This window comes from Alligator mississippiensis, chromosome 2 (assembly GCF_030867095.1).
Source record: "Alligator mississippiensis isolate rAllMis1 chromosome 2, rAllMis1, whole genome shotgun sequence".
In the NCBI taxonomy this organism is placed as follows: domain Eukaryota; kingdom Metazoa; phylum Chordata; order Crocodylia; family Alligatoridae; genus Alligator; species Alligator mississippiensis.
Window position 1 is genome coordinate 182,150,499 of NC_081825.1, and position 21,196 is coordinate 182,171,694.

The 21,196-nt window shown below is 43.5% G+C and overlaps 1 protein-coding gene across 2 annotated transcripts in view; it reads left to right on the forward strand.

Annotated features, from left to right (window-relative positions):
- CHKA (choline kinase alpha) overlaps positions 1–18,216 on the forward strand; it is a 35,466-nt gene extending 17,250 nt beyond the window's left edge. Inside the window, exons 3-14 of one of the 2 annotated variants that reach the window (XM_059722529.1) lie at positions 139–192; positions 1,449–1,482; positions 3,342–3,406; positions 5,145–5,258; positions 5,855–5,988; positions 6,095–6,199; positions 6,606–6,664; positions 8,456–8,543; positions 9,941–10,049; positions 13,777–13,883; positions 14,843–14,924; positions 16,965–18,216. In XM_059722529.1, coding sequence (XP_059578512.1) covers positions 139–192; positions 1,449–1,482; positions 3,342–3,406; positions 5,145–5,258; positions 5,855–5,988; positions 6,095–6,199; positions 6,606–6,664; positions 8,456–8,543; positions 9,941–10,049; positions 13,777–13,883; positions 14,843–14,924; positions 16,965–17,024 — 1,011 coding nt within the window. In that variant the 3' untranslated portion in view covers positions 17,025–18,216. The remainder of the gene's footprint in view (positions 1–138; positions 193–1,448; positions 1,483–3,341; positions 3,407–5,144; positions 5,259–5,854; positions 5,989–6,094; positions 6,200–6,605; positions 6,665–8,455; positions 8,544–9,940; positions 10,050–13,776; positions 13,884–14,842; positions 14,925–16,964) is intronic. The other variant, XM_006261235.4, reaches the window with a different exon arrangement.
- Positions 18,217–21,196: the final 2,980 nt, after the last annotated feature.

Sequence of the window (21,196 nt, forward strand, 5' to 3'; positions counted from 1 at the left end):
GCTATTACTGATTAGATCAAATGCGGAGTCATAGTTAACTATAGCTGTCACTTCTACTCCCTCTGTTCTGGTGGCTGCAAGCTTATCGTGTTAGCTGTTATCTTCTCACTGTAAGTCCTTCCTTTTTCTCATTCATAGAGATCCTGTAACAAGGGAGGTTCTGGACAGGCTCAGAAGGAAAATGACTTAACAGTAAGTAATTCTTCTGGTTGTACCTCTGCAGTAAGAGTTCAGAAACCTGCCCAAGATGGGTATGATGAATGCTGCTCTTGATGTTGTGCTCCTCTAGAGAAATGGAAGAAGTTAAATCATTTGTATTGCTTTTTTTCTTTAGTGACTTCTCTTCTATTGACTCATTCAGTCATGTTGGACAAAGTCTATGTTCTTTGCATGTCAGATATTGTACTCACTTATGCTGCCTCAAATATGAACTTAACTCCTGTATAGGAGAACCTGCAGGTTGAGGAGACTAAATGGAATTTAATCTTGCTTAAAGATGCCACTTGTGCAGGGATGTAAGTCCTGAATCTTAAAACATTACTTCCTGACTGATAGAATTCTCCTGGTACTGTTGTCCATAGCTGAACAGCACTAGCTGCTTTGCATCCTCCTTGTTCATTCCCCTAGTTGCTTTCTTCTTGACCATGGTTGAAGATAACATACAGTTTGCTGTGCTGTCTGATACAAAAATACTATCTTCTTTCCTTGTATTACCTGCCTGCAAGTTGCATCATTGACAACTCTAAAATTTTTGGGCACTATTTCTTGCAGTTTGGGGGGGGGGGGGGGGGAGGGGTTGATGCATACAATGATACTTCCACGAAGATGGAGGAAGAATATGAACAAGGCTAGCCATATTTTTTTTTATTATTTTATTTTTTTTAATCTAAGGAATTCTTTCCTCCTTAATTTGATTGTTTGAAGAGATGGAGATTCTAACTGTTGGCATATGCTTGCACATTTGGTCTTCTACTTTAAAACTCACAACATTGGTTTCAGGAAAACACTTTGCCATTAGCAGATCCGGTGATTTTTTTTTTTTTTTTTTTTTTTTTTTTTAATGGGTATAATGGTAGATTTAAAGAGGCACATTTGCCAGGCTTCAGAGACAAAATACAGAGATCAAGGCATCTCCAAGGTAGGAAGATAAACTAGAATAATCTCATGCAGTCTTGAAACTATTAATTGACTGAAAGTGTACCATTTCTGCTGGAAAATAGGACAGCACAGAACAACATTCACAAACTTAAAGCCAGGAATTCCTGCTATTCAGTGCAGTAAAATTTAGAAAATAATATCTGAATGTTGTCTTTGATTCAGGATAGGTTTTCCCATTCTTACTAAAAATATTTGCATGGTTACTTGGTTAAACTTTGAATGTGAAAATGTATCATTGCTTAGACTTTTGTTTGAATTGCCAAATGAGAGGTTAACCTTTTTTTAAATAGGTCTTTAACCCTGCAGCCAGCATCAACTTCCAAGGTGAATTTCTACCTTTAAGTCTTCAAAACTTACATGAAGTTTTAGTTGTGTTTGGTTGACTCTTACAACTGTCTGAATTCTTTTTGTTTTAAACTCAGTTTTAGTTGGACTGAACTTTCAGGCTAAAAATTAACAGGTTATCTTGTATTGCTTTAAAAGTATATTCAGGACCTCCTTTTTCAAAGGCCTTTGGGTAAATAATTAACTTTTTACTTGTAATAACCTCAATTTCTGAAGGGTCAATCAGATTTGCAGTGATAAACTTATCTAGCCTTCCAGTATAGCTTAAAAGGAGATTTTACAAGGCATTGCTGTCTACATATGTGGAAATGTAGTAACATTTATTAGCGAGCCTTAACTGCCTTATAACAAGGGTAGGCAATTATTTAGGCTGTAGGGCCACTTAACGAGTTTTGGTGAGCTGTCCATGGCTGTGTAGCCCTGCTCCTTGACAGGTGCCTTGCCCCCATGATCTCCATCTTGGGACAGAAGTCCTTCCCTTTGCCCCCAGAAACACTCCTTTTGGGAAGGGAGTTTGCCACTTGGCACCTGGGGGGGAATAACAAATTGTACACTAAAAATTGAATGGGGGGGCAGGGGGGGTGTGGGATGCATGTAAGGATGGGGGAGGCTGTGGAGGGCAGGTACATATAGGGGGCTCCCCCCACAAACATGCCCCACCATTACACACAGCCTCTGTTGCCAGCAGCAGCAGGTGGAGTCCCCCAGTGGTGCCTGGTCCCAGTGTATGCCAGGAGTGTACATGGCTGGGCCACTGGCTCTGGTCTTGTGGAGCTCACTGCCAGGAGGAGCCTTGCACAATGAAGCTAGTGGTATAATTTATGGGGTTTGGCCAGTGCAGCAGGGAAAGAGGTGGAGGCAACCTGGCTGTATAGTGTGGAGCTTCTAGCCTTTCCCTCTGACATGTAGCACTGATCAGTGCCAGGCTGCTGGCTCTATCATGTGGAGCTGCTTTCCACCCCCCCAAAGGTGCATGGCTTGGGGCAGAGAACCTGGGAACTGCATGCAAGCCCTACATGATGAAGCCAGGCAAACCCTGTGCTGCTGCTGCCCAGCCTAGGCTCTGTGCTTCTGCCCCACCCTAGGTTCCAGGGTATTGGCATGGGCCTTGCACTCCCATCCAGTTGCTGCTTTGCTCCTGCTTGCCGCTGCTGCCACTCTTCCCCTGCCACTGCCAAAGGTTAGAGCAAAGCATGCGCTGCCGCCACAGGAGTGAATGGAGTTCATCCCCAAGCAAGCACAGTGGGGTAGCCTGGGGCTGGGCTGGATACAATGGATTAGTAGGCACCCGCCTGTGGGCCAGATAAAATTACCTGGCGGGCCAGATTTTGTCGCCGCTGCCTTATTTGGAGCTCTCCATTTTTAAATTTAAAAAAAAAAAAAAAAGGAAAAATGAACTAGGAAAGGACTTGAGTTGCCTCTCATTATAAATGAAAATATTTAGATGTCTGTCACTAGAGCAGCAGCATTGGTTTGCTTCATTTTAAAGTTTAGTTACTTCATGAATGTACTTAAATTTATTAACTATCTTCTTCCACTAAACCAGGCTTGCTGAGTGAGGTTTCAATTTGAATTCTCCTGTTGGGCAGCAGGCTATGTAACATTCAAGTGCCCAACAGCAAGAGCGTGTGAAACCATGGGGAGTGTTTGTTAAACACATTAATTCTGCCTCAGGAAACGAAGTGGAAAAGTTGTCCAGTGGAAATGTTACAAATATTCTGTATACATGGGTCTCCTTATCAAAATGTGTAACAAAGATAACTTTTCAGGTGGGTGCTGATGGTGGTAGTAGTTGTGTGGGATTTTTCCCTCCCTTTTTTCCTTTTTTTTACTTCTAGAGTTAATACTCATGGCTGCACCTGTCACTTTCCCTACATTGCAAGATGGATTACAAGCCTTGCAAGTAGGTTGTTTCAAACTCTCCACTAGTAGAAAATCTTTTGCCTGATATTAACACCCACAGAAAATGTCCTTCACTGTGGAATCTAACATGTATAAGTTCATCACGGGGGCACAGAAGGGAATTGGTGAGTATTTATTCACCAAGGCGCCCCTGGGGGTTACAAGAAATAATGGCCACAAGCTAGCAGAGAGCAGATTTAGATTGGACATTAGGAAGAACTTCTTCACAGTTCGAGTGGCCAGGGTCTGGAACAGGCTCCCAAGGGAGGTGGTGCTGTCCCCTACCCTGGGGGTCTTCAAGAGGAGGTTAGATGAGCATCTAGCTGGGGTCATCTAGACCCAGCACTCTTTCCTGCTTATGCAGGGGGTTGGACTCGATGATCTATTGAGGTCCCTTCCGACCCTAACATCTATGAATCTATGTAAATAAATTCTTGGGCAACAGTTAAGAGACCCTGATTATGTCTTAAGCAGCTAACTAAAAAACCCAGTGCAGGGGAAGACTATATACCCACCCCCAGGAAAAAAAGTTTCAGTAGAATGGTTTTATAACCTAGTGGTCACAGCTCCATTCAGGGATGTGGGAGATGTGGTCTCAGTACTCCTAGGCAGACTGTCACCACGGTCCATATTAGTCCTATACACCATGTCTACAATGTCACTGACGGGCAACATGATAGGTTGAGTAATGCCACTGATGTCAGGAAAGGTTAAGAATTAATATAAAAGTCTTGTCATCAACTGACTAACTTCTGCATTGATCGGAGTTGAGGCTGATGTGGTTCAGTATTGCTCCTGGGAAGTGTTGGGGGCAAGTGTATTTTGTAGGAGAGCTTAATTTTAGAACATGGTACATGTACATATAATCCACCAAATGAGAACTGATTTTGCCATACCTACTACCCTCAATTTTCTTATTTATAAAAAAAAAAAAAATGTTTTATTGAGGGGAAAAATGCCAAAATGGAAGAATTTACCAACTCAGAGTACCTCTTTAATGAGCATACTTTAGCTCTGTGTTTTCCATGTTTTTAAAGTAGAAATAAGTTAAAGTTTTAACTGCTATGCAACAAGCTGTGGTTGGCTTGCTTTAATTTGGGCAGGGTATTTGCCAGGTTACAGAGTACTTAGATACTCAATAAACACTTCCTCCACTTCATCTTCCTTTTGAATTTGAAACACTGCATTACTTTTACATTTGAATGCCCTTGTATTGAGCAATTGTAATTCTGGTAGCTTTCTTTAAAAGGGGGCTGGAGCGTTAGGGGAAGGGGTTTAAACGTATAGATTGCTTGTGGACACTACATTTAAAGTGCAGTGTGTTTTTGTTTTGTTTTGTTTTTTTTTTTTAAGTGTTCCCACACCTAGGCCAGCACATACCCAGAAAAGACAGCATGTTAATTGGATCTGACTTGTCCAATGTCTGTATAGATTGAGTGCTTTAGTGGAGTTTTTCTGGTGCTTTTAGCTAATAGCTGATTGAATTGGCTATTAGCTAAAAGTGCCAAGAAGTCCCACTGAAGTGCCTAATCTAAACACGTGCTATGGAGTTGGGTAACGTGCTAGTGCTGCTTCTGATAAAGCACGTGTCTTGTTGTGTTTCGTTTTTAATGTCTGCAGGCAGCCTATTGTGCATCTCAATTTGTAAATCCTAATCTCTTTGACAGTTTTCCTTGTAAAGACGCCTACTTTGTCCAATACTGTGTGAACATCCATTAACTTTCTTTAATTTCGTTCAGGGGGCAGAAGCCATGGTTCTGGAGAGTGTTATGTTTGCCATTCTTGCAGAGAGAGCTCTTGGCCCAAAACTGTATGGGATCTTTCCACAAGGCCGACTAGAAGAATTCATTCCAGTAAGTCCCATTCACGGTTAGTCAGCACACTGTGTAGGATGCTATAACTGATGTGTAGGGAAATCTGTGAAAGCAGGGAGGTAGCAAAAGGGGGTATTGGTAATTATCCATCACAGAGGACTTCTCAAGGACTTGCCCATCCAGTCCTGTTTTCTGTGATTTTTGGTGACTTTTATTACAGTTGGTGGAAAAGCCCACTATAATTCATAGGGAAAGGAAACTAGCAACCACCCTCAAGCTCTTGTTTGTATTGGTACCAAGAAGCTTGGTGCTGAAGGAGCCTGTCACTTTAAGTCAGAATGGGAAAGGGATCTGTGTTCCAAAAGCATAATGTAGTATCTTCTACATCTTTTTGACCAAGAATGTGAGCCTTTGCCTTGTGATCTGATACTTCCCTGGACTTACTTACCACCCAAAAGAGCAAAGGTTATAAGGCAAGCCACTAAGGGATGATCTGAAATTTAAACTTTCCCAAACATGGTAGTTCTGAAATTGTTACCACTGTGTAATGCATACTCCTGTTTCAATATTGAATTCTATTATTTACACTTTTGTTAGCTGTTTTTTTTTTTCTTCAAGTGTGCCTTGTGTTACAGAGCAGAAAGCTAGACACTGAAGAATTAAGCTTACCTGACATATCGGCTGAAATAGCTGAGAAAATGGCCAGATTTCATGGCATGAAAATGCCATTTAATAAAGAACCTAAGTGGCTTTTTGGGACAATGGAAAAGTAAGTCTTCTCATATAGCACTCTACTTGTTTGATGTAAATCATAAAACAGGGGAATTGGTACCATATTAAACTACTACTTTTTTTTTTTTTCTTTTTTTTGGTAGGTACTTGAATCAAGTGCTAAAGATAAAATTTACCAAAGAATCCCGAATTAGAAAACTGAATAAACTCCTCAGTTACAATCTGCCCCAAGAAATTAAAAGCCTGAGGTAGGATTTGACTTTTGGCACTACTTAACTTAATATTAACTTACCACTGGCATCTAACACTTGCATTTGACAATAAAGTTGTACTAATACAAATTTCACTGGTTGGGGAATTACTGTGGTTCCTCTAGCCACAATATCTACCTGTTTTGTTTTGGGGGGGGGGGGGGGGGAGGGTTGTTATGTAATACTGAATATGCAGTTTTGCTTATCTGCATTTTGAGTTGGCTGCAGTGATACCCAACTTTGCCCTGCCCTTGTCTACAGAATATTTGGAAATCTATAGATTTGACTAAAAACTTTGAAACATGGGTTTTGCAGAACATAACTTCTTGGGTCTTAGTTGAAGAAAGCTAATTGACTGACTGGAAGCTTTCTTGGTCTTTATATTGTCCTCTCCTCTTTCTAGGTCTCTGCTGGAAGCCACTTCATCACCTGTTGTATTCTGCCACAATGACTGTCAAGAAGGTAGTGCTGTTGCTTTTTTTTTTTTTTTTTAAGCTACGTTTAAAGACTGAATGTACTATGACAGGGCTGCTTTTTAGTTATTTTCTTATTCATTTTGGGTTATGTTTATTGGTGGCATAGCACAATGCAGTAAGGTAAGATTTGTATCCCTTTACAGGACAGGTAGCGAAACTAGCATTTAAAAGCCACAATTCTGAAAGATGGAGGAAGACTCATGGGGAATGGGAACTATCTAGTTCTAACTGGCTGAGTAATGGTTGGCATTCCACTTGACTTAATGTGCCGGAACATATAGGCTAGGGACAGACGGTCAAAAAGCCCTGAGCCTAAATTGATTCAATCTTTGCAGGTTAGTCTAACCTGGCTAGGTTAAATCACTTTTTGTAACTGCAGACATCCCAGACATGCAGGCACGTGCCTGCAGTGGCTCAGGTTAGAAATTGAGGGGGTGTTAGAGCAGCCTTCCCTTCCCTTGCACAAGACTTAGCTGAGGGAAGAGGTGTGGCCAGGCCCCACAGGACACTCTGGTTTAGCTCACCAGGGAATTGATAAGTGTTTATCACCCCCTAACTCAGTGTTTATCACCCCATTAAGAAAACAACAGAGGGACATTACCAGCTACCTGTTGATTTGGCAGGGACCAGAGGGGGGAATTTCTACTTAGCAGGGAGTGGTGATGGGGAGCAAATGGATCATCTTAAACAACTTTTCCAGAGAAGGACATTAAGCTACCTGTTAATTGGCTACAAAAAGCCTGTCTGCCTGTTGTCTCCCACAGCACTGACTAGCTGGCATGTTGTCTGCTAGCTAATGCTGTAGCATCTGCGTAAGGCAGAGGGGAGGTGGGAATAATCCCTGCTTAGGGGGGTGGAATCCAGGCAGACAGTGCTGTGTCTGGAAGTCTGTGCCAAGCTGCAACCAGGGAGCAGAGGGAGGGGCCATACCTGCTGTGCAGCACAGAGCCCAGTCCAGAGAGGATGCCAAAATGCTGGGGGGGGTCTCTGGTGTATTTTAAACCAGCAAGGGGTCTGGGATAGACGTTGCAAAAACTGCTTTGACCCAAGTCCATTAAGTCTGATACTGCATTTAACCAGGTTTATCTCAAACCAGTTACAGCCATTTTGAAACTAGTTTATGTGCACTGAACATCTGTTCTGTTACAAGTTTAAACCTGTTTCTCATCACTTAAACCGGTTTATGTGTAAATGTCTGTTCCTAGCCCTAGTGTAGAGACAGACTATATTGCTTTCTACAAACTTTTTTTGAACAAAATCCATCCTCTTTCAATAAACTCTTAAGGGCATCTTTACATGTGTTCTGGGGTTGGGGGGGAGGGCACTTATAGTTAGAGCAGCTCTGAGAGCTGCTAAAATTAAAGCGCTTGGCAGCATCACATGCATTCAGTGTCCCACAATTCAAAATGACAGTGGGAGCACTTCAGCACTCATTTAAAGAGTTAAAGTGCCCCTGCTGCCATTTTGAAGTGTGGGACACTGAATACACAAGACATGGTAGGTGCTAGAGTACACTAATAGAGTCAAATTCAAGTCTGCTCTGGCACACTGTAATTGCAACATGTCTGAGCAGAATCCCTGAACACCTACAGGCACACTAAAGTACTGGATTATGATGAAGGGTTGGATGAAGTAGGACAAAGAGCTTTTTACAACTAAACTATGTATTCTGATAAGGCATAGTGTATTTCTGCTTAAAGAGTTATGATCCTTCAGTCTTTCTTTCACAAAAGATTCTACTTAGAATATTTTGTCTCAACTTTTTTCCTGTCCCCAGGTAACGTTTTGCTTCTAGAAGGCAGAGAGGATTCTGAAAATCAAAAGCTGATGCTTATTGACTTTGAGTATAGCAGCTACAACTACAGGTAAACTGCTTGAAACACAAGTCTGTGACAAGGAGCACTTAGTTCCGCTGTATAACCTGCAATGAATGCAAATGCTTTGCTGGCTATTAAGACACTCTTTTCCAGTGAGTTGCTTTCCTTGCATCACATCCTGTTCTGCCACTGATATACACAGCCCTATATACTGGCAGTTTTGAGCGACCGGTTGGCAGTCTCTCAAATGCCTACATCTTTTCAGATGTCTGAAGGCAGTTTTTATTACAATTTAGTTGAAGTAGAATTTTAGCCTGTGACCATATATAGAGGAACAAGTGCATCCTCAGAAATAAGCAAGTCACATTAAAGTAATAGCTGAGTAATGTTACTTGAGATTCTGCTTGACGAGGTTTTATCTTCTGTCTGTGACTCTCTTTTTAAAGCAGTTTGGTGTCCTGCTGTCTCTAAATTATTTCTTCTTGGGAATTTACTGACTTTTTTTTTTCTTCCTTCTTAAATAAGGTTGTTGCTGCAACTTTATTTTATCAGATCAATTTGCTTCCAGTTCTCTTGAGGCAACAGAACTTTCTCTCTCTTCCCCCCCCCCAAGTATTTAAGAAAACCGAGACCTATTGACAATTCTGAATGTTACTTGGTTTGATGTGTGCTGCACACTATTCCAGTCTATATAAGCTTATTTAGTAAATTTTAGAAACAAAGGCATGATCATGGGTGTTCAGCCACATCCCTAGTGCTATAGTCCTTTTGTGACACTTTTTTTTTTTTCTTTCTTCTCCCTGTTGTCTGCAGAGTACATCAAGTACAGATGCCACAAATATCAGTTATTGCATGGCTACCAAAAATGTTACCTGGCTTCACTTTTTTTTCTGACTTTAATTTTAGCAAGATCAGTGCCATTTTTGCCCAAGTAACACATTTAGCCCATTGCATTTAAGTTTGTAGCTTCTGCTAAACTCTCAAGATCAGGATTTTTTAAATAAAACTTCAAGTGACAATAGAGTATCTTTTTCATTAAGTATAGAAGTGGATTTGTAGTTTTATGAGCAAAATGACATGGCCATTAATTCTCAGGCAAGTTGTTCACTGATATTGTACACTTAGTGTTCTGAATTACTGAGAGGTATTGCTGTTTCATATGCAATACAAGCTTCTTTCCTACATTGAATTAAAGTTGGTGGTAAATTTTAGTGCATCTCCAGCTGAGGAAGCCTTCTAACTTGCTCATGTTCCATGAAATGGGTAGGAACATCTACTGAGTTGCCAATTATATTTCTACTTGTAAAATGCACTGTTATGCCAACATACTTGGTGCCTCAGAAAATTAAAGCATTCTTTAGACTTTTTAACAGGAGTAAGCAGCATGTATGCAAATATTCAGAATATTTCTTGAAGAATTTTCCTTCTAATCTCTTAATTTTCAGAGGATTTGATATTGGAAACCACTTTTGTGAATGGATGTATGACTATACGTATGAAAAATACCCGTTCTTCAAAGCCAGTTTTCTGAAGTATCCCACCAGGAAACAACAGGTAGGTGCTTGGACATGCTGTTAGTCCACCATTGATGTCTGCTAGCTCCAGACTGGAGCTCTGCTTTTGCTTGAATCACTTTGGGTGATTACCCTATATCTTATGAACCAAAATCTCTGCCATGCTTTCAGTGGATAAGAAGACTGTCCATAACGTAGCTATATTCATCACTGACAGCATTTCCCAGTGAAATGCTTATTGTTCTCTGGTATGTATGAAGTGTCATGGTGTTACTGAGATAGCGGATTTGTTACTCTTTTCATAGACATTAGGGCTGGAAGGGACCTCGGAAGATCAAGTACAGCCCCCTGCCCAAAGGGCAGGAAGTCAGCTGGGGTCATAGGATCCCCAGCAAGATAAGCATCCAGTTTGGTTTTGAAGGTGTTCAATGTAGGCGCTTGAACCACCTCCAGTGGCAGGCTGTTCCAGACCTTGGGGGCTCAGACAGTAAAGAGAATCTTCCTTATATCCAGCCTGAAACGGTCTTGTAGTAGTTTATGACCATTCGACCTAGTTGTCATCCCTTGGGGCGCTCTGATGAACAAATGTTCCCCCAGATACTGGTGGTCACCCCTGATAAACTTATAGGTGGCCATCAGATCACCCCTGAGCCTGTGCTTTTTCAGGCTAAAGAGCCCCAGGGCTCTCAGCCTGTCATCGTAGGGTCTGCTTCCCTGACCTCTGATCATGCGCGTGGCTCTTCTCTGGACTCTCTCAAGCTTCTCCACATCCTTTTTGAATTGTGGAGCCCAAAGCTGGACACAGTACTCCAGCTGCGGCCTCACTAAGGCCGAGTACAGGGGGAGAATGACATCCAGGGATTTGCTTGAGAAGCATCTATGGATGCAAGCCAGCGTTTTGGTCGCTTTACTAGCCGCAGCATCGCACTGCAGGCTTATGTTCATCTTATGGTCAATGATGACCCCCAAGTCTCTTGCATAGTGCTAGCCAACATTAGCACTGCCGAGCCTATAAGGATGCTGCGGGTTTTTTTCCCCAAGGTGGAGAACCTTGCATTTATCAGCGTTGAACACCATCAGATTCTCGTCCGCCCACTTGCTGAGCCTGTCCAGGTCAGCCTGGATCACCCGCCTGTCTTCTGGTGTGGATGCTTTGCCCCAAAGTTTGGTGTCATCGGCGAACTTGGCCAGTCTGCTTCTGACTGCAGTGTCCACATCATTAATAATGATGTTGAACAGTATGGATCCAAGGACAGAGCCTTGGGGGACCCCACTGGTCACAGGACACCATGATGAGTGACTTCCATCAATTACTACCCTCTGGGTCCGACCCCAGAGCCAATCTTCCAGCCAGTGGATCGTGGAGGACCCAAGGTGACAATTGGCCAGTTTCTCCAAGAGATGATCATGGGACACCAGATCAAAGGCTTTTTTGAAGTCAAGATATATGACATCAATCTCTTCTCCTTTGTCCAGGTGATAGGTCACCTGGTCATAGAAGGAAATGAGATTGGTCAAGCGAGACCTACCCACAACAAACCCGTGCTGGCTATCCCTTAAGCTGTTGGCGTCAGCCAGTCCATTAAGGATGGCCTCTTTAATAAACTTTTCTAAGATCTTCCCTGGGATAGGAGTCAGGCTAATGGGCCTATAGTTAGCCAGATCCACTTTCCTCCCTTTCTTGAAGATAGGCACCACGTTGGCCTTCTTCCAGTCTTCGGGCACTACACCAGAGCACCAAGAGTTTTCAAAGATCCGCGCTAGAGGCTAGGCTATGATGCTCGCCAGCTCCTTGAGTACCCTGGGGTGAAGATTGTCAGGGCTGGCTGACTTGAAGGTAGCCAGCTTCTCAAGATGTTCCTTCACAAAGTCAGCATTAATGGAGGGCAGGGGATCACCCTCACCTGGACTTCCCTGTCCCGTAGCGGACATGGGTGTCCCATGGGGCTGATGAAAGACTGACGCAAAGTACCTATTTAATAGGTTGGCTTTTTCCTGGGCGTCAGTTGTCAGTTGCCCCATCTGGTTCAGCAGGGGTCCAACTTTGCCCCTACTTTTCCTCCGGCTCCCCACATATCTGAAAAAGGACTCTTTATTGTCCTTGATGCTCGAAGATAGTTGGAGTTCAGTTGCAGCCTTGGCTTTCCTGGTCAGCTCCCTACAGGACCGGACCAGTGCAGAATAATTCTCCTTGGAGGTGACTCCCATCCTCCATCCTTTGTAGGCCTTTCTTTTTAGCCTCAGGAGGTCTGCTAGGTCCCTGGAGAGCCAAGGGGGCTGCTGTGCCCTCTTGCTGCCTTTCCTCCGAGATGGGATAGTCTTTGCTTGCGCATCCAGGATCGCTTCCTTGAGGAGCAACCACTCTTCTTGAACTCCCCTCTCCCTGTGGTCATTGTCCCTTAGGGCCTCACTGACAAGCCTCCTGAGCTTGTCAAAGTCGGCTTTCCTGAAGTCAAGGGCTTCCGTGTTGCTGACTGACTTGCCAGCTTTTCGGCGGATGGTGAAGGTGATCAGCTCGTGGTCACTGTCACCCAGCTTCCCATCGATCACTAGGTCTCCGACTAGGTCATCCCCAGTAGCCAGTACCAGGTCAAGCAGTGCTTTGCCTCTCGTTGGCCCATAGACTTCTTGAGTCAGGTAGAGGTCATCCACGCACGAGAGGAAGCTTTGCGACCGCTCAGATTTTGCTGAGCGATCCTCCCACGAGATGTCCGGGTAATTGAAGTCACCCATGACAACCGTGGTCCTGGAGCATGCCGCCTCAGCCAATTCCTGGGCAAACTCCTGGTCAAGCTCAGGACTTTGGGTGGGAGGTCTGTAGTAGACTCCCATCATTGTGTCCCCTGTGCCGCATTCCCCACGGATTTTAACCCAGAGGGTCTCCAGTCATCCACCCTGGTTGCCAATATCGGCTTGCAGGGATGTGTAGCTTTCCTTAACACAGAGAGCTACATCCCCACCCCTCTTCTCTACACGATCCCTCCTGTACAGGGTATAGCCATCTATACCCGTGGTCCAGTCATGGGTGGAGTCCCACCAGGTCTCCGTTATCCCTATGACATCATAATTATTTGCATTGAGCAGGAGCATGAGCTCCTCCTGCTTATTCCCCAAGCTCCTGGCATTTGTGTACAGGCAGGCAAGTGTCCCCTGGGGGGCACTTCCTTGCCCACAGATTTTACCAGGGCTGGGGGAAGGGTGGGCTCCCTTAAGTGCCTTGACCTGCTGGCTTTGCAAGGATTGCTCAGCAGGCCAGCAGTGGCAGTAGTCCCCCCTGTCCCCCAGTGGGCTTAGTTTAAAGCCCGGTGGAGCAGATCAGCCAGTCTGGCTGAGAAGAGCCTCCTCCCTAGGGGAGAGAGGTGGAGGCCATCTCTTCCCAACAGCTAACTGCCTCTCACCAAAGAGCGGGCTGTGGTCATGAAAGCCAAAGCCTTCCCGACGACACCAGTGCCGCTGTCTTTGGTTGACTGGTTTGATCAAAATAGGGAAAAAGTAAATAGCAAAAGGATTAACTGTGAACCTAGAATAACCAATAGTATGATGTCTTAACATGCCAAGTCTTAGTAATCTGTTGCTGAGTAGATTTCTTAACTAAACAGACTTTGAAATAATCTCAAAATTGCTACTACACAAACTTGAGAGATTTGAACTCTTCAGCATCTTCCTAAATACTGAATGTTCTAGTGAGTTGTTGTTGTTGTGGTTTTTTTTGTTGTTTTTTGTAGACTAAGTTGTCTGAACTGTTCTCATGTACCTTCTCTTTCTAGCTTCATTTTTTCTCTAACTATCTGACTGCCTTCCAAAACGGTTTTGAAAATCTGAGCAATCAAGAAAAGTTGAAAATAGAAGAAGAAATGTTGACAGAAGTCAATAGGTATCTCCACTTTTATCTGCTTGTAGCTGTGATAATACAGCTGACATTCTGCAGTTGACTTGCATGTTTGACATTTCCATTTTGGTGCCTCTAGCAGTGGTTCTCAACTTTTTTGTACCAGGGCCCACTTGTAACCAATGAGGGCCAGTCCCAACCCAGTAGAGTTAAGCAGAAAGCAGCCCCTAGGCCCTGTCAGTGTCTACTTTGGTCTGTGGGGTATGAAGGAGCACATGCCGCCCCCCCCCCCCACGTTTGTGCTCACAGCAGGCATGGAGTTGCAACCTGGCCAGACTGACACAGGTAAGAGCTATGTCTGTGGCCCAGCAGGTGGGACCTGGTACAGGAGGGTGGAGCAGGGCATCAAGACTTGTTGCTGCTGCTGCCACTCCCACCAGAACCCCTGCACCAGCAGCAGCATGAGGAGTAATGGATGGGGAAGCAGAGGGGGAGCATTGCTTTCACCTCCTGCTGCCAGCCAGTCATGTGCTGGGCTGCAGCTTTTTAAAGGAGAAAATCCACATTTTTCCACAGCAAGTGGAAAACCCAGATCCCTGTTTATTAGTATGCACAGCATTAACATATGGTGAAGCACAAGCAGCATGTATTCATTTTAAGTGTGCAAAAAATCAATTTTTAAAATTTGTGACCCTTTCATATATTCTTGCAACCCACTTCTGGGTTGCGACATGATGCTCTGTAGAAATACCCATTTATAGTGAGTGGTTTCTAGTTAGGCTTTTGCTTCAGATGTGTATTCAAGTACTCTGAAGTCAGCTTTTAATTGAATTTTTATTCAAACATCCCAACAAAATACCTTCCTAAAGCCCATTTAAAAGATAAGCAAGTTTATAACAAAAGTAGTGTTGCTTTTCTCTCAGCTAAACTTTTTTTTTTTTTTTTTTTTTTAAGGGTATCCATTAGTGAGATGTTTCAGCTAATGTGTGTGTTATGACTTGCAGGTTTGCCCTTGCATCACACTTCTTCTGGGGCCTGTGGTCCATTATACAGGCAAAGATCTCATCCATTGAGTTTGGCTACCTGGTATGTCTGAAAATAACTTACTTTACACTCTGAGGGAGTGAAAATAGTAAACTATGGAGAATGAGCTTTGGTGTAGCGTTATTTTGTTTTGGGAAAGTATAAGCGTGCTTGCTTCCCATGTAGAAGTTCCCTCTGCCGACGACAAAATGCCAGCTGTCAAACTTGGTTTCAGTGCCTAAGCAAATGGTACCATAACAGCGTGGACAGGTGTTGATTTTCAAGTGCCTCAGCACTTAATAGTGCTAAGGAAATACAGCACTGTGAGGGTGTGTAGGCACTTGAGCCAGTAGGAAATAGGGGGCTGCTCCCTGAATTCTCCTCTCCTTCCCCCTTGGGAAGGGAGCAGATGGTTGGAGATCAGCAGGGTTGGGCAGCAGGGGCTCTCAGCTGATCTGCAGAGCTGGCTGCAGCAGTAAGAATTAATACCACTTTAAAAGCCTCAGCTCTTGTAGAGGCTTCTGAAGCAGTGGTAATAGTATCATCTAAGCAGGGCTCCCTGACTGCTCCTACCTGGGCCTGGGTGGGCTAGGCAGGAGTCATCTGCTTTTCTTCTCTCCCTTTTTCATGGAGGGAAGAAGGGCAAGCAGAGTTCTGTGGGATGCTGGGGGCCTTTAAAACGGATGTAGCACTATGTGCAACTACATGAACTGCACAGTTGCCCTACTTAAGAAGTTCTCATTTTTGAAAGGGTTAACATTTTGTAGCACTCTTTCCCTGTCTTTGTAGTGCCACAAACAGCCCTACTGGCCCTAGCCTCATTTTTAGTGCTGTAGATGTAAAACTTGTCCCTGGCTTGACAAACAGTTTTAGCCCCCAACAGTGGGCAGATTAACACAGTTTAGCTTCCACTTACTATTTGGTACACATGTACTTGAACAGTTACTGGGGAGAGGGTGAGATGAGGGTTTAAAAAAAGATGGATGTCACCAGATGAAGCAGATCAAGCTGTGGCAGGATGCATCTTGCCACAGCTGATTTGCTTTGTTTGAATCGTGCATTGCTTGTATTCCTGCATCAAGCAAAGGGCTGATGTGCAGCAACAGGCAGTGTGTACCCCTTGCCTAGGGATTCCCTGCATCCCATGTGGCCCTGTGCTTCCTTGCCAGGACCAGGTCCCACACTGACCCATGCTTCATGCAGGAGTTTAGGACAGCATGGGACCCAGGGAATTGCCGGTGTTCCATGCCTCTACACTAGACCCTCACTGACTTGTGCCTCCACATACAGTGCAAGGCAGCATATATCCCAGCAAGGAAACACTAGGAATTCCCTCAGTCCCACACTGCCCTTCTTGTCAGGGTGCATGCAAACCTTTTCCTCCATGTGAAGTGAGGAAAACTGGGCAGATGCTCCTGGGACTCAATGGTCCTGCTTGGAATTCCCAGAGTCTACTAGATTGGGCCCTTCAAGCCCTCAGGGTAGCTGGAGATGCCTGCATTCTCCTGCCACCGTGCAAATAAATGTCTGCACTATTTAAGGCTAATTGATGTGGCACAACAGAGGGGTAGTGTGTCTTATTTGCTTGCCTTTTGTGCCACCTAACTCTTGTGTTGATATCCATGTTTCTACACTGAGAAGAAAACCCTAACCCTATCTTCCTTATCTCAAGTACATTTTATGTAGAATAAAACCTTTACTCTTTTTACTGAAAAGTAAAAGTGAGATCATCACACTTCACTTCCTAATAGTGCGCTGCTGCTTGCTGTACTAACAGCATAGAATCAGTAAACCAGGGTCTTGAGAATAAGAAATGTTATCAAGAGGTTGTCTAAACATGGAGTTAGTCAGAAATAAATGCATTCCTAAATTCAAACCCCACTTTATCTGGAACCCCTATTTCAAAACCTGGAATAAGATTATATAAACTTCACTTCAGAGTATCTCTTCCCTTGCCCCAAATACTCCTAGATAAATTCTTAATTTTTCATTCATTATTATGTTTTCCTTTGTTCCTTGCAAAAATACACTCAAATTATGACAGTGGTCTTAAAATCCATTGGTTAAGTAGTTTTTGTTTTTTCTCTTCCCCCTCTTATTTAGGACTATGCACTATCAAGATTTGATGCATACTTTGACCAGAAGAAGAAGCTTAAAGTATGAATGTGAGAAGAATGGACAATCTTACTGTACAAAGAAAGCAGCTGGACAAACTTCCACTGTGCTTAGGCTACTGTATCTGTAATGAAGGTGTCTGGATTTCAAAATACTGGAATCCAGATGTTCAATACTGAAGACTGTACAAAAATAACTGACTTGTTTACAGTTCAGGAATCTTTGGAATGAGATTGGGAGGCAAAAGCATAATACAAACAGTGCAATATCCTTTTAATCTAGAAAGCATTTTTATATTATGGGAGAAGCTTACAGATACCACATGCATCAAAAGCAAGCAGTGTTACTATGGGTACTTTTTCAGGGGTTTTATTGACGTGCAGGTAAATGTTACGTGACCAGAATAGTTGTAAATGGTAATGCATTGTAGACACTACTGGTTTATTGAGAACCAATTGTGTGTATGCCGGGCAACTTAAACTGTGAAGTTGGCTGAAAGGCCTTGTTAAGAGATTCCGTTCATTGTGGCCTACGAACACTCTTGAGAGAGCTGCTGGTACATTTAAAATACCCTTTAACCATTTTGTTGTTAGACATATTAAAGCAGCCTGCTCTTTAAAGTGCTGCCTGTATAAAGATTAATGTGCTTCTCCTTGGTGTCTTTGTCAACTAAAATATGAATTAATCTTGACCTAGATACTCTGGAGAGAGTTGAATGGCTTGATCATTCCACATTCTTCACCAAGAACATGCTTTATTACCCAGGCTGGCTGTCTGATGCTTGCACAGGGAGTTTTCTGGGCCGGCAGTATTGGGACGAGTGCCTTGAATTATGCTAATTACTCTCCAAATAACTGGATTGCCATTGATGGTTCCAATTAAAGCCAGTCCTCCTTGCTGAGTGTAGCTACAACCCTGCAGTGCAAGGAGAGGGAGGAATGGGGAGGGGGTTGGAAAAAACTTTCCCTACTCGGAAGAAAGGGGACTCTCCCCCACCCACCCTAAATACGGAATTGGGTTGAGGCACTTATTTAAATGTCCAAGCTCCATCTTGTTCCAGCAGTCCAGTAAGTGGAGCATCTTGGGGGAGGGGGGAACAGTAACGTGTATAATCTGTGAAATCTACAGCATATGTGTAAATGTCACAAAGAAATCTAAAGATTTCTGGAACTCATTTTATTTTGATCATTTATTTTATTTGTATTTTCTAACATACTGTATTAAAAACAATAACTCTCAAGTTGTCTGTCTCTCCTCCTTGCATAGGAGATTGTTGCAAGTTAAAGAAATGTAGGGTGTTTATTTGCTACTCTTTTTAAAGTAGCCCAGTGTTTAAAAAGTTGTTGTCTGATTCTGGAGGGAGCTGCCTCAAATATAGATGAAATTCAGAATACCTGGGGTGGGGGTGGGAGACCACATTTCTCAAGCTCCAAAACTGGCATTGCAATCTGTGAAGCATTCATGTATCATCAGTGGAGGAAAAAAAAATCAAACCTGACACGTGGTCTTTTATTCTTCTTCTATTCCAAGTTTAAAGATCATGCTGTATTAAGTCTTCCTCTAAAAGTAGGCTGTAATAAACAGCACAATGGAGAACAGGCTCATATAGAGATGTTCCTCTTCACCAGAAGGTGAATGTGATGTTCTCAGCTCTACTACACTACAGTATACCTGTACAAGCATTAGTAGGAAAGATCTACCATTAAAGTTAGCTGGTATAACTAGCATAATGTAAACTTTTATAGCTTTTAAAGGCAGTTGCAATGCAAAGCATGAACATGAGAAAAGTGGGCTTTTTATCTTTGGAGGAGCGGGGGAGTATTTCTACCCATAGATTGCTGTATAAAGCTTAGGTACTTAAATATCCTAGATGTAGAGGGACTAGTCTTGCACTGTTTTGCTTAGCCATACTGAAGGGAGACTTGATTCAAAATGAAAAAAGTGAAGATAACTGTCACTCTAACAAAAAGGAAATGGCTTAGTTTGCAAAAGGAGGTTAAAAATCTTTGACTTGGTTATCTTAGCAAACCAAAATCTGAAAGGGGAAATGATTGTTTTATCTATAAATACTTCACAGGGGTTAAATTCCAAGCAAGAAGAAAAAGCCTAAAGAGCAATGTTTAACATAGAAACTAGCTATGATTCAAATTAGACTGGAAGCTTCTGAGCATGGTTATCACAGTTACAAGTTTGGATCAGCCCTCCAGTTGTCATGTAAGCAAAAACCCTGACTCAGATTTTGGTTGATCTGACAGGGATGTTTGCCTGCAATAGCAGAGGCCTGGACTTAATTTGGGAGGCCTTTCCAATCCTAAACTTTGTGTTTGCTGCTTAGTTACTAGGGCTCCCTGAATGCTGACCAATTGGTTCTTCATCTGTTACCTTAAGCACAGACTTTAAAACATGGTGTTACTTAGCTAAAGTCACAAACAATATGCTGCTATTAGGTGCAGCACTCCTGTGCTTCAGTTTGGGTTGGTTCTTGCATCCAGCTCATTGCCAGATGACACCTGTGAGTAGAGATGCTTCATTCCTCATAAGATAATTTTTTTTGGGGGGGGGGGGGGGGGGTCTCCCAGCATGTAGTTGTGCTCACCAAATACTTGTAAGTAAGTGACTTTGCTTACAGGAAGGGAAATTTACCCTCCTTTTGCAAGCCACTCTGTGCTTAGTGATAGGCTTCAAAGAGACTGAAACTTCTTTGCAGTGCACAATGGGGACTGAGTCTGCTCCCTCTTGAGATGGAAAAGAGTCCTTTAGCATTGAGTTTAAGGGTGAGCACTTTTGAAAAATCCTCCACTTATTGAAGTAGGCTCTCAGGACAAATTTGTAGTTAAACAGCACATCCTTCAGCAAGCTCTGCTTCACAACAGTGAGTGTGGGGCTGGAACAGTCCTTGGGCTATTAAAGTCTTTTATTAAGATGGTTTTCAGGAAACTTATCCCTGCTTCATTACCACTGGTAAAAGCTGTGCTGTAAGTCATCAATATGTAAAAACTAGCACCCATTCCACATTGCAAGCTTCTTGCTACATCTGCACCAGAATGTGCCCAAGCGGGATGTAAAATGTCTGCACAGAAGCAGCTGGAGCTGCAATCACTAGCCCTGTTCCATGATGGAAATCCATTTTAGAGCACCAGTGTTGGTTTTTCTGTCACCTGATCCCAACAAGCTTTGTGTAGGAGCTTGAGTGTTAGACAAGGTTACTGAGTGTTGTGCTTGTATTATTCCCAGCATGGTGCATTTGGGCAGCATGCCATGTTCTGTCACTGCAGCTGCTTTAACAAGAATCAGGTCCTTTTTAATGAAAAAGAACCCTTGCCCTAAGAGAAGGGAATGAAATGGCAAATTATAAAAGGAAGGAAATAACCAGTGTGTGGCCAGATGAGCAGCAAGAGCTGAATTACATAGATTCAGGCCTGGATTCTGAGCTCTAAGTCAGAGGAGGCCTAGAGCTGTTCAGGAACAAAGGCAAAACTTGTGTGGGTTTCTTACAGCTGCCCTAGTATAGCCATGGTGCAGAACGTTCCCTGCTGCTCTAATGGGTCCTAAAAGCAATTATTTAGATGGGCATTCTGCATCAACCAGGTAGAGCATATTGGTACTAGAGGGCTTTCCCTGCACCTCTGTCAGGCTGAGTCAAACAACTGGACTCTGCTGCCATTTCTACCTGTCACTCCCTACTCCTCAGCTGGGGCTGAGTCTAGCTTCCAGTTTGGGAGCTGCACTAGGGCTGAACAGCTGGAAACCAGGGGTGGTCCTGTGAGCCAAGGGTTGGACTAGACCTCCTGAGGTCCCTTCCAACCCTCATTTTCTATGATTCTAGGTTACATCTGGGAGGCAGGGGGTGGAGAAGTGGGGAGGATGAAGCAGCAGCAGTGTGGACAGTTTCCAGCTACCCCACCCTGGCACAGGTCCCTCACCCACTGTCTGTAAGCTGCACCTGTGGAGGAAAGGCCTGGGGGTAAGGAAGAGAAACAGCAGATGCAACTGGAAGCTGTTTGGCCCCAGCACAGGCTCTGGCATAAGTAAAGCCCTCAGACTCTGTGGGCCAGATCCAGGGCTCTGGTGATCAAATATAGCCCACAGGCCATGTATTGCTGACTCCTGATTTTGGTCCTCAGGTGAAGGTTCAGACACTGAAGTTCAACCACTTTAGCCTAAGTGCTTTCTACAATTTAATTAAGGACCCCACCTTGCAAGTTTAATGGGTGTACAAC